This window comes from Citrus sinensis, chromosome 3 (assembly GCF_022201045.2).
Source record: "Citrus sinensis cultivar Valencia sweet orange chromosome 3, DVS_A1.0, whole genome shotgun sequence".
NCBI lineage: Eukaryota > Viridiplantae > Streptophyta > Magnoliopsida > Sapindales > Rutaceae > Citrus > Citrus sinensis.
The window spans coordinates 13,033,135-13,051,168 of NC_068558.1; the positions used below are offsets into that span (position 1 = coordinate 13,033,135).

Here is an 18,034-nt window from a genome sequence, read left to right on the forward strand (position 1 = left end):
TCTCATCGTAAATTCCCCTTATAGTATTTTTCCTCTTCCTCGCCGAGGCTTTGGAGTGGAAAAATTTTGTATTCTTGTCCCCTTCCTTGAGCCATACAGCCCTCGATCTTTGTCTCCAATAAATTTCCTCCTCGATCAACATCTCATCAATTTGTCTCTCAATAAGCTTTATGTCCTCCCCGCTAGAATAATGCCCATTTCTTGCTCTAATAATCTTTAATTCATGCATCAGACCTTCTAATTTCCTTTTTCTGCCTCCAAATTCCGTCTTGCTCCATCTTACCAATTCTGCCATAGAGTCATTTGCCTTCTTTTTAAACCAAGTAACAGGATTCCCAAGACTCCAGTTATTGTCATCAACCCACTCTTACTTTACTATCTCTTTACATCTTTCATACGGGCTCCACATATCCTCATAATGGAACCTTGTGAACGATCTTCTTCTGTGCTTAACTCCTCTTCCTTTTTCTTCCACCTCCAAAATAATCGGATTATGGTCAGATGTCCAAGTTTCTAAGTGCAGAGCAGCGTGTTCCTGAAAAATGGTTCCCCACTTCCGACAACACAAAAATCTATCTAATCTTTCTTCCACCAAATGAGGCCCAAATCTCCTGTTTGACCAAGTAAAGGGACGACCTATACAGCCCAAATCACTCAATCCACAATCCCTGACTGCTGCTCTAAAATTATTAACAGCTGACACACATCTATTATTTCTCCCTGTTTTCTCATTCAGAAGCAATATTTCGTTAAAATCGCCAAAACAAAGCCACGGCAGTGGGGATAAACTTGCTAACCTACGCAACAATGTCCAGGTGTTGTGTTTTTGCTCTGCCTCTGGATGCCCATAAACACCCGTACATCTCCAAAAACTGCCATTTTCGAAATTCACTATAGCATCTATATGATGCTTACTAAAAGATTTAACCTCTACTACTACCTCCGAATTCCATAAAAGAGCTAGGCCACCTCCAAGACCACTCCTATCTACCGCAAGACAATTATCGAACATTAAATCCTTACCTCTTCTTTGCATTTGCTTAGGCTCCAGCTTAGTCTCACACAGAAACAGTATCTGAGGCCTTTGCATTTGGAGAACTTTTTTTGTTTCTCGGAACGCTCGTTCGTTCCCCAACCCACGAACGTTCCAGCTCATGATCCTCATTGATGTCGGCGGGGCTGGTAACCAGCCTCCGCCGCTGAATTTTGTGGCCCCTTTGTTTCCAGTTCCATCGATGAATTTTGAGACACCATTGTTTCCTGCTCATTCTCTCCATAACTCTGCACTTCCCGCTTCAGCTTTTCTTTTGAGCTCGGAGAAACTGTGAGAATTGACAAGGTTTGGCTACTGACTCTCCTTTTCTTTTCATTCGGGTTTGCTCTATGCAGCTCATTTCTTGGTCTTTTTATTGCTCCTTGCCCGTCAGTGCAGTTTAGAGTCTTCGTAATTTTTCTAGCTTGTAATTTCCACTTTCGCTTTTTTGGTTTGTTTACAGCTACATTCGGCCCATTTATATCCCCTGTGTTATATTCAATTTGGGCTATTTGAAGTCCTTGTGCTATTTGGAGGTCCATCTCTTGTGCCTCGGTAGCTGTAGCCTCGTTTTCCTTCTCTTTCTTCTCCTTTTGCATTGCACTAATTTCAGTATCCCGCTCAATTACTTTTTGATTTCCCGCGTCATTTTTTTGTTTCCCATGTGGTGCAGCCTTTTCAGCTATCCCCTGTGGTTCCTGATCTCTGTTTTCTGACATCTCTGTAACACCTACTCCTTGACTTTGTTGAAAACCCGACCCTTTTTCAATGTGGATCTGAGCTGACCCTTCTCCCCCACCCGGCTTATTGCTTTTACCAAGAGCTAACAGAGATGAAACTTCTTGATCTACTGCCTTAACTGGACCTTCATTTCCTTTTTTTCCAGCCTCTGACGACCAATCCTCCTTCCCATTTTTCATTTTTTTCTTATCAATTACCGTTGGAGCTTTTAACAGTGGCCCATACTCCATTTCCTTCCTTGATTGGTTTTTGTACTTTGCACAAATTCTGTATTGATGGCCAATGCAGCCGCACACAAAACAGAAGTCTGGTAATCTCTCATACCTCACCAACATTGGAACTGGTTTTTCCCCTTCATCCTCCTGCTCTAATTCCAGCATTTGGATAAGCAGCTTTGTGACATCTACCGATATTCGCAGTCTGATGTACTTGCCAAAACAATCTCCATTATCATCTGTTCCAACTTCCTCAACTCGGCCGATTGCTTCTCCTAGCTCTTGAATGGTTTCTGTGTCCCTGCACATTATTGGCACATTATGTATTTGGACCCAGAAAGATACATGTGTAAAATCTTGTTTTGTAATTTCCCCAATGCCTACAGGCTCTTTTAGAATTATAAGACCATTTTCAAAGTGCCACGGGCCACCTGATAGAATCTTCCTTTTGTCTACCTCAGCTCCAAACTTGAAAAGAAAAATGTTCTCTCCCAATTCCTCGATCTTGACCTCCCTCATTGTTTTCCACACAGTTTGCAGTGTTGATTTAATCCTTTCAACTGGGACTTCTCGATTCAGCAGAACCTTACCCACTAAACAGCCCGCAACAATCTTCTCTCCTTTTCGCTTCATACTACTTTTGAAAGTGATTTTGCTTCTGCCTTCCCCACTCAATGATATTTCTTCACACCTTCTGATAATCTCCTCTGTATCCATCACCTCTTTTTTCCAAGCCCCACCAGACTCCCTTTTTTGAAAAGATGGCAGGACTCAAAAACCATAGAAGCAAAATTTTACTCCCCTACTTCAGCTATAGACTAAAATTATGACGAATGATAAAAGACTAAAGAGAAAAGCTGAAAAAACTAAGAAACCCAACTAATGTGGGTTACTTGGAAGAGCCACTGATGACCCACTTTTCTGCTCTCATTTTGTTTTTCAGAGAAAAACAAAAGAGAGGACTTTCGTACCAAATGGTTGAATTGTGAGCTATATGGTATCGAACTTGAAATGCGGTTTATAGTGCATATCAAAGTTAAATTATATTACAATGGTATCCTAATTTGATATAGTAACACTGAAATTGAAATCATGCAAAGACGAATTAAACGAGTAAAATGAAGGATAAAAGGTTAATGAAAAAAATTTATGACTGTAAAGAGGAAATAAAATAATTATTTACAATAAATGTACTTTATTTCTAATAAATACAAATAAAAAAATATTTGTATAATTAATCTATTAAATCATTCTTATATGTTTTCTTTCTTCGGTTTATTTTTACTATTAAAGTTGCTTTAATATAAGTTCTATTTAATTATTTTACTTTATGACATAAAATGACCTAATCGCCCTAGAAAATATGTGTTCTTCTATGTAATACTTTAGGTACTTAATTTTGTGACATATAATCTAACTTTTTTAATTTTAGCCTAATGATTTTCAATATTTTACTTGTATATAACATAAATTTGATAGTCTAATAATTTACATGAGTATTGTGTATAAAAACATTACGATAGTTTAATTAAAGGTTAATAATCATACTAATAAAGTAGAATTGACCATTTGGAAATATTTAATTTTGTATGAAACAAAAAGAATGTTAAAGTAAATTTTTGGTCTATTTACTTTTTAAGGGTAAAATAATCAATTTACATTTAGACTAAAGCAATCTTAACAGTCAAATATAATAAAAAAAATTAAATCACAAAAAAATAAATTAAAATATAAAAAATATATATTAAGATAGATTTAATTGATTAATTCTTTAGAATTCTTCTTTATTTGAAATTTTTAAAAATATTGTGAATATTTTATAATTAATTTTTAAAAGTGCAGTGGATTTATAGAATTTGTGTGGTAAAAATATCACCACCCTATAAAATAATATAGACAAAAATTCAGTGTCAATAAATGGCATGTATATTCTTGTTAAGATTTTTGTTTTTTAATTTTTGCATAGGCCATCATGAGAGCAGGGGTTGCCTTTCTTTCTATTCTCTTCATTTCATTTTTTTTTTCCGATTTCACATAAACATCGTAGACACATTTACTGGGCCGCCATGTCCTAGTTCTCCCATTTTCAGTACAACATCAACTGGGCCACCTAGTTCTTGCGATTCCCTTAATCAACATCAACCGTTGATTGTATAGTACTTTAAATCCTGCGGTTATTATTATTTTTCCATATATTTAATTCCATGTAGTCTGTCAATGGAACTGGTGCATAGCAGTCGTATCCTTTCTTCTGTAGACAAACTTGCGTGAGGGCACGTGCAACTCCTTATTATGTTGGGGAGTCAACATTCCATGCATCTCTGTATGCCATACAGCGCATGCAGAAAAGGGAAATTTACAAAGTAACTCAAAAACTTTTGCTATTTTCACAATTAACCCTCTAAATTTTTTTCTATCAACATTAGCCAAGCATAAGGTTTTCTCCCCAAATTATCCTTGTTTACAAACCAAAAGCAACTTTCCTTCTGCCCTTTTATCAAACCAAACGCAGTCTTGCACTCTTGAATCATCACCAGCGATGGCAAAAGGCAACGGCAAACGCCGATGGCAAACGGTAAAAGTGAACTCCGAGCACAATCCATCCGGATCCAACACCAATCCGCATCATTGAGTGGTAAGAGTTATTTTCTCGACTTGCGAGAGAGTTTCAGTACAATTGCATCTTGGTGCGACAGGCACCTGTCGTACGAAATTTTCGTGCGACAATTTGCCTCTTCGTGCGATAGTCTACCTATCGCACCAAGAGATCGTGCAACAGGCTCATGTCGCACGAAGAGGCAGATTCATCGACTCTGTTTTTTGGTGCGACGAGCAGCCTGTCGCACCAAAACAGTGCGACAGGCACCAAAACAGTGCGACAGGCACCAAAAGGCAAATTCATTGCAACTAACTCTTTATTAGTTTGATAGTGCGAAATTAATTTTGTTTTTATAATTTCAGGCTTAATGGATTCAGTTGTGCTTAAATTGTGTTATGATGGTTGATGGGAGACATTAGAGGATGGTCATATGGAGTATGTGAATGGTAAAAATAGATTTTTTTTTGTTGGAAAAAATTATCTGTTTGATCAGTTTTTGACAAGATTATATGAGGTGTTACAAATAAATCCTAATGAATATAGTATCACAATAAAGACAACTTTGAGGTCTAGTAACATATTATATTTTATATGTGCACTGCCCATGGATATATTTGATGATGAAATGGTGAAGATTGTGTTGCATATGGCATCCAATGTGGCCAACTATGGATGCATTCCTATATTTGTTACCACATCACCTCGAGTTTCGAGTAAAGATGTTGAGCCACTCGTCGAAACAGAAATTTCCTTTAGAGAAAATATGTCTGACCCCGATAATGAAAAGGAGGTGTTGCCAAGGACAATGTCATTGTAGCAATATTACTCTCTAATTCAAGGCAATAATGATAACATTGATGACAACGGCATTACGTTAGAGGATGTTGGAGAAGAGGTATTACCACTAACGACGTCGTTGGGGCAACGGTATTCTCCGTATCACAACAATAATTTTCGCGACAATGATGATCTTGTTGATGAGACAGAGGGGGATAATGTTTGTGCAGAACTTTCTAATAGTATGAAGGACACTCATTTCAATAATGCAGGTGATGATGGAGGAGCCGATCCTTCCAATATTCTGCCGTTTCAGCATGAGGATGGTGTGAAGACGATATTCCTGTGAATAACAGAGACAATCGATCTATTCCTCCAATGGTTGGATCGAGAAGGAGGATTGACCCCCTCACAAGTCTTGCTTCAATTTTGCCTTCGAACATGGTTGCTCCAAACTTTCTTAGCAGTTGTGACTCAGATGATATCAGTGTAGGTAAGCTATTCGCTGAGAAGAATGAGTTAACATTACAATTGTGCAATGTTGCCTTTAAGGATAAGTTTGATTTCAAGATTGCACGGTCTACAACGACACGTTTCAAGGCTCACTATTGTTCGAAATTATGTAAATGGCGTATTCGAGCAATTAGAAGTTCGAACGAGCATAATGTTCCTTGGGTGGTGAGGAGAATTGACAATGTACACACTTGTCATAATGAGGATTTACACTTCCAATGACATCAGAGCATATATGCAACATGAATACGGTGTTCAATTAACATACCAGCAAGCATATCGGGCCAGAGAAGTTGGTCTTGAAATAGTTCGAGGCAACCCTGCAGAGTCATACAACTTGCTCCCTAAATACTCTGACGTACTCACTAAAGCGAATGAGGGTATAGTCACTCACCTCGAGCAGGATGGAGATGGTAATTTCTTGTACTACTTTGTAGCACTTGGATATTCCATCAAGGGTTTTATGTAGTACATTCAGCCTGTCATTACTGTAGATGGTACTCATCTAAAGGGGATATATCGTGGAAGCATGTTCGTAGCAACATGTTTGGATGGTAACAATCAATTGTATCTGTTAGCCAATGGGGCCATGGATTCATAAAACAATGATGCTTGGGAATGGTTTATGATGAAGTTACACGGAGTGATTGGCGATAGGTCAGAGTTGGTAATTATCTCTGATCGATGCACTGCCATAAGGAGAGCTGTTCTGAAAGTATTTCACAATGCAACTCACGGCATTTGTTTTTACTATGTGAAAGGTAACATTAAGTCAAAGTTTAGGATGTCCAAAGCTCTTTAGGATGAATTTGAGCATGCCTTTATTAATGTAGCAAAAGCATATGGACACGAGGAATTTAAGACAACTTGAAGGGTTGTGGATGCTTCACTCGAGTGCGGCTGATTACTTAGAAAATAATATGAGTACGTGTAATTGGGCAAGGTCTCAGTTTGAAGGTAGAAGGTACAACATACTTACCACCAACATCGCGAAGAGTGTTAATTCTTTCATGAGAGAACCTCAAAAATTTTCTATTACTCGTCTTGTTGATTACTTTAGAAAAACATTGCAGCAATGGTTTTATGATAGAAAAATTGTGGCTGAATCAATGAGTACTCGACTAACAACATGGGCAGATAAAATAGTCACTGAGAGGAAACCTATAGCTGAAAGAATGATCGTTCGCCCAGTGTCTCCACATCGATTTCAAGTTGTAGGTGGTGGGATTAAGGAAGGCTTAGTTGGCTTGCAAAAGAAAATTTGCTCATGTAAAGTATTTCAACTTGATCAGCTTGTATGTGCTCATGCAATTGCGGCTTGTCTAATTGTCCGAGTGGATTTCATATACCTTTGTTCGGACTTTTCCACCACGGAATCGTTGGCGGTGGCTTATGCACAACCAGTGGAGCCGGTTGGCGACGTGGCTGATTGGGAAGTTCCAGATGAAATTCAAGAGATGCAAGTTTATCCACCAGTTGAGGCACCACCACCTGGTCGTCGTAAAGAGTTCATAATACCCTCGGCTGGCGAGGACATTAATCGGAGGACTGTTAGATGCGGGCGGCATAATGAACCGGGACATAACTGTAAGCGATGTAAGAATCTCATTGCATTGAGTCGAAGTTAGTTGTATTGTTTCAACGATTCCTTGGTTAAAACAATTGTTTTTTTGTGTATTGTACACTTATATGTCATGAAATCGTTTTTATTTTATTTTTTTATATTAAAATGTGAGCATTAAAATTAGATAAACTTAATACATAAATTAGAATAAAAATTCATGTTTCAACATTCGAATTACTACAACGGCTTACAATACAATATCGCCATTAAATATGTCAACTGCAATCTTTTTTTCTAAAGTACTCCCTATGACTACCGTTAAACTTTAATTTAAGCCCGAACATTAAATATATCGTAAACATCAATAAAAAAACACCGCAATCACCAGTTCCGGGCTCTTGTTGTGGCACATTCTTAACTACGACAACTTTCCAGGGGTTGGCACTCCGTAACTTAGGTCGAATGTTGTAGAATCCAACATATTCCAACCATTGAGGGAAGATAACTTCAAGCGGCTTGAATTTGAACTTGTATTTTTTGTCGTCTCGAAATGTCAGTAATGAGTCCTAAATCCAGACTTTGTGCTTACAAAAGTCTACTTAGGCTAGTACCCAATGCTCGCGGTCCAAGTTAGCAGGGATAAATAAATGTACATAAAAAATTATCGTTAATTTATCATGTTCGTTATATATGAAATTGAAAAACATAAAACAAAAAGCCACATCCACATTTGATTGAGGCTATGAAATGCAATAAAATACATACCATACTGACATCCGTAATTAGTTTGGACATGATGTGCTGCCGCCCACCAATATAGCTATTCAAGTTGTCGCTATATATTAATGAATCGACCGCACAATCCCCATTGTTCCATAACTGATTCAAGAACACCTAGTACATAGATAACCAAGAAATGCATAAATTAATAAAACTTCAAGGCAATAATAAACAAATAGAAAGGATAATTATAAGTTATGTCCGCACGTTACCCAAAAAAATGTGTCAGTATGTGTGACACGTTAAACTAAGACATTCAGATACTGTCGTTGTTTTTCGCTAATCAAGTGAAAATACTCGTGAATATGCTGTAGAGGAATATAAACATGTCGATTTAAAAGGAAAGAATTATACACAAATCCACAACACTAAAAGAAATTAGGAAAAAAAATTATCTCGTCATCTAGCCATCCCATCCAAACATGGCCCAAAATTACTTAAAAGAACGACCGCGGGTGTTGGACTCTCTGATCCACTATCATATCGCCAGCGAATGATCGGTCAAACTCATCATACAGACTTGGATCCTCTAATCCTCTAAGTGGATTTATATCCACACAATCGCATGGTACATGATTTAGGGTGGAGGTAGAGGCCAAACGTTCTTTCCTTGCCTGATTGGAGGAATCATGTAAAGACTGTTAAAAACATACGATGATCAATACGCTCGGCCAAACTTACTAATGCCCGGAGGCACCTCAGTGAAGACCTGCACGCTCTCCCCACTAACATCCCTGTAGAAATTATACAATGATGTGGGAGTAGAAATATTTTGATTGTCCACATCATTATACACTCCATAGTCATTTGGAGCCTGTCCATTCGGCAAAATGAACATATTAAACAACTATCAAATTAAAAACTAAACGAACACAATTGTTAAATTTAAATTTGGTCACCGCATACGAGCGTCCAATCGGAGAATCATTGTTTAGATGTTTAGACAGTGAATCGATAAATCCCACCATGGTTTCTTTAAAATCTTTAAATTCTGACTTAAGTTCATAATGTTACGATCAATCTTGTCCATTTGTCGTCTCATATAATCATTAAACTGCTTTGTCCTTATCTATTACAAAAAAAAAATTCTTTATAATAACATATTGTTATAATGATTTATATATGAGGAAAAGAAATTATTTATAACCTCGGAATCATGTGCATCATTAGAGTTATCTGTCTACTCCTGATGGTCATCCATAGGCACCTTATCCTCAGATGTGTCGTGACACTACTTTGGTGTTGGGCTCAGTATGTCGTCATGCTCATCTGATTACCTTGTAACGGGCGGTGGCGCGTTGATTGAAGGTTGGTGCCGTAGAAAATAATATTTAAAATAAAAAAATGAAAAGTCAAAAATTTGGATTAAATAAATAATATTCCAACCTGGAATACGTGGCATATAATCTTTCATAGTGAGCCAATATTTTTTGTGACTCTCCTTTGCATCCGGCTCAAGGGTTTGTAAAACGTTCCCCCGCCATGAATTCAACCCAAAATTTTAAGTAAGTGTACAGAACTCGAATTTAATAATGTCAAAAATAGTACTATACATCTACCAATACATATTATTTATAAGACAAGATTCATCGTTTAAGAATGAATAAACCTCAGCAAAGTTTATTTTAGAAGAAGCCATGGGCTTCCATTGTACGATGCGGGGAATCTTCTTCTTCGTTTTCACGACCCATGCTGGCATTAAACCTCCGATTGCTACGTAAATCCAAGCCTGCAACAACCAAAGTGAGAAAGCTATTAAAACTACCATTAAATATTTAATGTTACAAAACTTATTAATAAAAAAAATAATGCACCTAAACCCTAGACGTAAAACCGTAAACATTGTACTTTTCCATTTTCTGATTTGGCTTTTCCAACCGAGTCGTCTTAAATTTCTCGTCTTTCTCGTATAGTTGTTGCGTAAATTAGCAAGTATACTAGTCGGCACAAGTAATATAATGAAGAGTAGAGTATTGTCCCACAGAGATTGTATATCCTATTAGTTACCGAAATTATTCTAACCCTAATTTATTTGAACAATCGAATAAGCGAATTTAGATTAAAATAAAATAAAATAATTAAAAACTAAACAAAGATGTAGACAGTAATAGAAATCACCAAGAGATTAAGACACTAGGACATCCGATTTCACCATAACCAATTTAATTTGATCCTCCATCTATGCTATTAAAATTTACTATCCATGTTGACAGTGAATTTCCCTAATCCATTCAATATCCTCTCTCGAGTAATATTAAAAATACCTTCACACATTAACCCATTATATCTCTATGTGAATTTAAAAGTGCAAAGATTAATTAAGCTCCATGGAAATTCTTAGAAAAACTGCACGAATCACGTTGGCACATCTCTGTTTTTTGTTCAATTCATGGCATCCATTACACAGAGCAAAAATACATAAATCTCCTCTCAGTCTCATTATGTATCCTCAAATCATTCAAATATTGGCAAGATATTTAAAAGCATTAAGCACAATAATGAACACTCAACCATGGAATAATAAATTAAAAATAACATAAATTTATGGAATTAAATCTTCATAGTTAGGCTACATCGTAGGCCTAGTAAATAAATTAGTTCATGGGAATATAAAGAGAATTCATTAATTTAATTGGAAACATTCAAGCAAGATAATAGAGAAGAGAGAAAGAAAAACTCAAGAATTAATGTGTCTTCCTTCTACTCCAAATTATTCATGCTGCTCTCGGTTTTTCTCAAAACTTGCGGCTGCTGCTCTATTATTTTTTTCTCTTGGCTTCAATTCTTCTTGTGCGGCCACCTTTCTATATCTTTTGCTTCCGCTTGGCTTTTCCCTTTTATAATGTTGTGGCTTCTTCCAAATCCTTAAATGAAAAGGATTTCAAAACAAAACAAATCCAACCCACTTATCCTTAAATCAAAAGGATTTTTAAAACAAAACAATTCTAGCCACCTTTTAAGCCCATCCAGGTGACTTGTAAAGTTTAATTGGCCAATTTACAAATTAATTCTTTAATGCTCCCCCACTTGCTGCCATATTTGTCAACCAAATATTCAATGCTTCCCTCACGTGTTGCATGCATGATGATTAAATTCAATCATCCTTGATTTGTCTTTTTATTTATTTCCCTCTTGCTTCCACATTATTTCTATTATACTCAAATTTGTTTCCTCTTTAAGCTTCTTTTCTCATGAATATTCCCAATATTCCTACAATGAAAAAAATATAAAAATTAAGGTAAAAGTTAATATAATAAAATATAATTTAACATAAAATTAATTATGAAAGCATTAAAATAATAGATAAATTATGAGCACATCAAATACCCCCAAACTTAACATTTTGCTAGTCCTCGAGCAAAAACTAAAATAAAAACTACGAAAAGAAAATTCTAACTAAACCACTTTCGCAGGTGATCGCGATTGCATTTAGCGTATGTAACAAGCCTTTAAACCACTAGGCGGCCCTAGTGGACGAGTGATAGTCTCGTGAGGGTTTCCAGTTATGATACCCACAAACATCATCAAAAATTCATCAAAGATTGCATAAAGTATATAGCTCAAAGAAAATTAAAAATATTGGCAAAGTTCTAACTTTAATTGAATAGTCAGCCTCATCTTATATTGGATTCCTGTGTTGTGTGTGAATCAATTCAATCAAAACTCATTCTCAAGATCTTCAACATCAACAGCCCTTGTATTGAATAATAAACAGAGTAGGTCAAACTAACCTCATCATCTTGATCTTTTTTTTTTTCATAGGCATAAATTAGCATTTTCTTTTGATTTTTCTTGAAGCACATGTTTTTTTTTTTTTCATAGGCAGGAGCTTTCACTCTACCCCTTAAGGTAGCCTTCTTCTCATAGTAGATTATCCTCTACATACTGGTGGTACATAGGCCCAAATTACTCAAGGATAGATTCACTCTTAAGGGTTATAGGTAGCTATTTCTGACTATAGTGCCTGGGTAAACTTAAGTACTGTAGAGTCGAGGCAAACAGTCATTTACTCAATCTAAAATTCTCAACTTAGGCTGTATCAATCTCAAATCTCAAGTCAAAATTCTGAAAGAATTGATATAAGTGCGCAAGATATTTAAAGAATCAATATAAGTGCGCAAGATATTTAAAGAATCTCAATCAAGACGAAACTAACACAAGAATCAAGTATAAACTAAGACAATATTCATCCCTTTCTAAGAACCATATTCATTTTCAATCATAAACTCATCATAGGCATTAAAATCTCTCTTTTGTTTCTTTTTTTGAAAAAAATGAAAACAAATATTCCCACCCCCGAACTTAAAATAAACATTGTCCTCAATGTAAAGAAAAAGAAAAGGAAAAGAGAAACTCCCCCGGTTTTGCACTTGAAGATGTAAAGTTGGAGCTAAGTCATTGAAAGGCATGTGGAAAGTTGATGTTCATCAACCCCCAAACTTGTGTAAAATCCTAAAACAAAACAAAATAAGTAAAAGAAAAGAAAATAAGGAAAGATAAAAATGACAATAATAAAGTTTAGGAAGCTTGGGTTGCCTCCCAAGAAGCGCTTAATTTATAGTCATTAGCCTGACTGTCTTTGGAGAGATTGTTCAAGGAGGCGCGTGGATGCAAGGAGATGATATGGATGGACCTTGCACAAAGTTCTTGCAATTAGGCCTCTTCCCACGAAAATTAGGAGATGAATCTTCATTAATAGATTGCTTATGTATTGTATAAATGTCAGGAGGGTCAGATAGATCTTTATCCTTAAATGATTTGGCCATTTTTCTATCCATGGTGTCTTCTTGGAAACATTCTTTGAGTTCAGTTGGATACTTGATAGGTGTGTACACATTGAAAATGGCTTGCTCATTTTGAACTCTTAAAATCAATTTTCCTTCCTGAACATCAATCAAAGCTCTTATTGTAGCTAAGAATGGTCGGCCTAGAATGAGAGGTAACTCTATATCTTCAGCCATATCCAAGACAATAAAATCCGCAGGAAATATAAACTTGTCAACTTTTACAAGCATATCCTCAACTATGCCTCTTGGGTACTTTATAGATCTATCTGCCAATTGTAGGGTAACAGTTGTTGCTTTAGGTTCACCCAAACCTAATTTCTTGAAAATAGAAAAAGGCATCAAATTAATGCTTGCACCTAAATCACACAAAGCTTTATCAAAATAACAATTTTCAATAGTGCATGAAATATTAAAACTCCCTGGATCTTTCAGCTTCGGTGGCAATTTATTTTGTAAGATGGCGGTGCAGTCCTCAATCAGCATTACAGTTTCATGCTCCTCAAGTTTCCTCTTGTTGGACAACATTTCTTTTATAAATTTGGCATAAAGTGGGCATTTGTTCCAAAGCATCTGCAAAAGGAATGTTAATATGCAATTTCTTAAACACATCAAGAAATTTTAAAAATTGCTTATCTATGTTATTTTTCCGGAGACGCTGAGGAAAAGGGATTGGAGGAACATAGGCCTTGACCGGTGTTGCTAGTTTAGGTTGTGGTATTTCTGAACTTGCTGCCTTTGAAACCTTAGTGGTGTCTTCAGTTTGTTCTTCATCAACTTTCTTTGCTTCTTTTTGCGGCTCATCAAGTTGTTTACCACTCCGAAGTATAATTGCATTAACTTGCTCCTTTGGATTTGTCTCGGTGTTGCTTGGCAGAGAGCCATGTTGTCTACTGGATAGCAAGTTTGCAATCTGACCCATTTGCACCTCAAGGTTCCGAATTGATGCAGCTTGATTCTGAAATGTTGTTTCTGTTTTGGTCATGAATTGAGACATATTTGTTGTAAGCTTAGTAAGAGCATCTTCTAAATTTGACTCATTCTCTTGTGATTAGAACCCTGGAGGTGGCTTCAATGTATTTTGAGTGTTGTTCTATGACAAATTCGGGTGGTTTCTCCAGCCAGAATTGTAGGTATTAGAATATGAGTTATTTTGTTGCCTCTGGAAGTTTGCCACATAATGAGCTTGTTTAGCAGATGACGACGCAAAAGGACTTCCAACTTGGCAGTTGACACTGGTATGGTTCCCTCCGTATAATTCACACATTTGAGTTTGAATAGCACTGACATTTAGGTGCTCCATCTTATTAGATAAAGCAGTCATCTGTGCAGATAAAGCAGTGACAACATCAACATTATGGGCTCCTATAATTTTCCTTGGCATTGATCGCTCTAAAGTCCACTGGTAATTGTTGGATGCCATCTCCTCCAATAATTCATAAGCTGCTTCTGGTGTTTTTCTCATTAACGTTCCTCTTGCTGCAGCATCAATCATTGTTCTGGTATTGGATCCCAAACCATTGTAAAATGTCTGCACCTGAAGCCAAACTGGTAGACCATGATGTGGGCATTTTCTTAGTAGGTCTTTGTATCTTTCCCACGCTTCATATAATGATTCCATCTCGAACTGAGCGAAGGTTGTGATGTCATTTCTCAACTTAGCTATTTTTGCTGGAGGAAAGTACTTCACTAAAAACTTCTGCGCTAAACCATCCCATGTAGTGATTGTTCCAGCAGAGAGTGAGTTCAACCACTCTTTTGTTTTATCCCTCAATGAAAATGGAAAAAGCCTTAGCCTGATGTCATTGTCTGAAGCACCATTTTGCTTAAATGTGTCACAAATTTCTAAGAAAATTGCAATATGAGCATTTGGATCATCATTTGGCATCTCAGCAAATTGAACTGAAGTCTGAATCATCTGGATTATGGCTGGCTTAATCTCAAAATTATTGCTTGAATGGCAGGGCGTGCAATGCTTGAGCGAGCACTATTAACTGTAGGCACAACATAATCTCTTAAAGGTCTTGCATCCTTATTTCCCTATAATGCTTCGTCAGCCATGATTAATTGTTGCTCCTGTAAAACTTCTCTTCTTTCTTTATTAAGCCTTCGACACGTACGTTCAATCTCTAGATCAAAAGGTAATAAATCAAAACTTCTTGAACGTCTCATAAAATTAGATAAGAAAACGAAAATTAAAATAAAAACAATAAAAATAGAATTCAAATTAAACTAAGGTTAGTTGGTATCGATACTAATTCAAACAATCCCCGGCAACGGCGCCAAAAACTTGTTGTGTAAATTAGCAAGTGTACTAGTCGGCACAAGTAATATAATGAAGAGTAGAGTATCGTCCCACATAGATTGTATATCCTATTAGTTACCAAAATTATTCTAACCCTAATTTATTTGAACAATCGAATAAACGAATTTAGATTAAAATAAAATAAAATAAAATAATTAAAAATTAAACAAAGATGCAGACAGTAATAGAAATCACCAAGAGATTAAGGCACTAGGATATCCGATTTCACCATAATCAATCCAATTTAATCCTCCATCTATGCTATTAAAATTTACTACCCATGTTGACAGTGAGTTTCCCTAATCCATTCAATATCCTCTCTCGAGTAATATTAAAAATGCCTTCACACATTAACCCACTATATCTCTATGTGAATTTAAAAGTGCAAAGATTCATTAAGCTCCATGGAAATTCTTAGAAAAACTGCACGAATCACGTTGGCACATCTCTGTCTTTCGTTCAATTCATGGCATCCATTACACAGAGTAAAAATGCATAAATATCCTCTCGGTCTCATTATGTATCCTCAAATCATTCAAATATTGGCCAGATATTTAAAAGCATTAAGCACAATAATGAACACTCAACCATGGAATAATAAATTAAAAATAACATAAATTTATGGAATTAAATCTTCATAATTAGGCTACATCGTAGCCCTAGTAAATAAATTAGTTCATAGGAATATAAAGAGAATTCATTAATTTAATTGGAAACATTCAAGAAGGATAATAGAGAAGAGAGAAAGAAAAACTCAAGAATTAATGTGTCTTCCTTCTGCTCCAAATTATTCCTGCTGCTCTCAGTTTTGCTCAAAACTTGTGGCTGCTGCTCTATTATTTTTTTCTCTTGGCTTCAATTCTTCTTGTGCGGCTGCCTTTCTATATCTTTTGCTTCCGCTTGGCTTTTCCCTTTTATAATGTTGTGGCTTCTTCCAAATCCTTAAATGAAAAGGATTTCAAAACAAAACAAATCTAGCCCACGAATCCTTAAATCAAAGGATTTTTAAAACAGAACAATTCTAGCCACCTTTTAAGCCCATCCAGGTGACTGGTAAAGTTTAATTGGCCAATTTTCAAATTAATTCTTTAATGCTCCCCCACTTGCTGCCATATTTGTCAACCAAATATTCAATGCTTCCCCCACATGTTGCATGCATGATGATTAAATTCAATCATCCTTGATTTGGCTTTTTATTTCTTTCCCTCTTGCCTCCACATTATTTCTATTATACTCCAATTTGTTTCCTCTTTAAGCTTATTTTCTCATGAATATTCCCAATATTTCTACAATGACAAAATATAAAAATTAAGATAAAAATTAATATAATAAAATATAGTTTAACATAAAATTAATTATGAAAGCATTAAAATAATAGATAAGTTTATTTTGTTTAAGCAAAACATTGTGCAAAATTACACCACTAAACGAAAAGCTTCGGCACTCTAAGAAATGCCCAAATATGTCTTTCTTGAACAGATGCAGCTGCTGTTTTGTTAATTTTCGCTCGTTAGCTTTTACGACTGTAGAAAAGTTACACATGCTTGAAATTCACCTCGGGAAGTGATCGGCATAAGCTAACTTCATCCTGCTTAATTCGTTTCTTGATACTTCTGATTTCGCCATATATCTATAATATTTTTAACATTATTAGATTACATTTATAATAAAATAATAGGGAAATTAACTTCACGTTAAAAAAAAAATTGTAATTTGGTGCGACAGGCTGCCTGTCTCACCTGTCGAGTACGCGACGTGCGACAGACTGCCTGTCTCACCTGTCGAGTACGCGACGTGCGACAGGTGTCGGCGCTAGCGCCTGTCGTTCGCGTGAGATCGCACGATGTTTGCTGCCCATCGTGCAAGTTCGCACACAAATCACACCCAAAACAACAACCACTACTACAAGCACCACCACCACCACCATTATTCTCAAACTAAAACCACTATTATTCTAAAATTTCATTTTTAATTAATGAAATATAAATAAAATGGCTAACCTAGGTTTTGTTGAAGTTGAATAATGAATCTTGTTGATTTTCTTCGCCGTAGAAGGTAGATCGGATGCCAATGATGGGTGGAGCCACTACCGACGATGGGTGAAGTTGTTGCCGACTATGGGTGTTCTTGGCTCTAGGAGAGATTACGTGAAAGAGAGAGTCTTGGGGGAGAGATGTGAGAGGGGCATTTTGGTCTGAAAATTTTACTTTTGGCTAATGTTGATAGAAATTAGTTTGTGGGGTTAAAATTGAAAAATCATAAAATTTTGTGGTTATTTGCGTAAATTTCTCGGCAAAAAACCGGTATAACCAATTTTAACCGGTTAATATAATAAAATTAAAATTTCATTTATTTTTAATGTGAAAATTTTATAAAAAAAAAGATAAATATGTAATTAAATGACGCAAAAGATTGTAATAATTTTAAATTTATAAATAATACAAGAAACCACAAAAATAATATAGTTTATGTAAAAAAGAGATATATTCCCACTTATTTTGTCACATTCCAATATTTGCAGTGCATGTTTAAAGTTTACTTTTAAAATTCATATTTTTTGTTAAGATTTATCTAAATTTTGGTAACTTATTTTAACTCATTTACCCACTAACATTTGGTTCCATATTTTCACTTTTTTCATTAAATTCTAACTTTTTAAGTGGATATTTAGGTTTATTTTTTTATATCTTTACATTCCATTAGACTTTATCTAGTTTTTGGTA

At 35.8% G+C, this 18,034-nt stretch overlaps 3 protein-coding genes and 1 non-coding gene across 6 annotated transcripts in view; 1 reads left to right on the forward strand and 3 right to left on the reverse strand.

The window, feature by feature from the left end:
• The window catches only part of LOC102629856 (gamma-glutamyl hydrolase 2-like), a 92,527-nt gene that overhangs the window by 36,554 nt on the left and 37,939 nt on the right, over positions 1-18,034 (reverse strand). The gene's annotated exons all lie outside the window — the stretch shown is intronic.
• On the reverse strand, positions 12,815-14,003 carry LOC127900578 (uncharacterized). Its single transcript, XM_052435732.1, has 2 exons — positions 13,689-14,003; positions 12,815-13,579 (listed from the first exon to the last, which is right to left on the reverse strand). Exons 1-2 carry the CDS (start codon positions 14,001-14,003, stop codon positions 12,815-12,817), a joined length of 1,080 nt encoding a protein of 359 aa, XP_052291692.1.
• On the reverse strand, positions 14,100-14,924 carry LOC127900579 (uncharacterized). The gene has a single exon (XM_052435733.1). The coding sequence runs from the start codon at positions 14,922-14,924 to the stop codon at positions 14,100-14,102; it is 825 nt and encodes a 274-aa protein (XP_052291693.1).
• LOC112496291 (small nucleolar RNA R71) lies at positions 14,560-14,666 on the forward strand. The gene has a single exon (XR_003062797.2). It is a non-coding gene; the product is annotated as a small nucleolar RNA R71 (small nucleolar RNA).

Coding starts and splice junctions, on each gene's coding strand:
- LOC127900578 (XM_052435732.1), bottom strand. CDS start 14,003: ATGTCTCAATTCATGACCAAAACAGAAACAACATTTCAGAATCAAGCT. Junction 13,580..13,688: donor CAACACCGGTCAAGGCCTAT/GTTCCTCCAATC, acceptor TTCCTTTTGCAG/ATGCTTTGGAACAAATGCCC.
- LOC127900579 (XM_052435733.1), bottom strand. CDS start 14,924: ATGATTCAGACTTCAGTTCAATTTGCTGAGATGCCAAATGATGATCCA.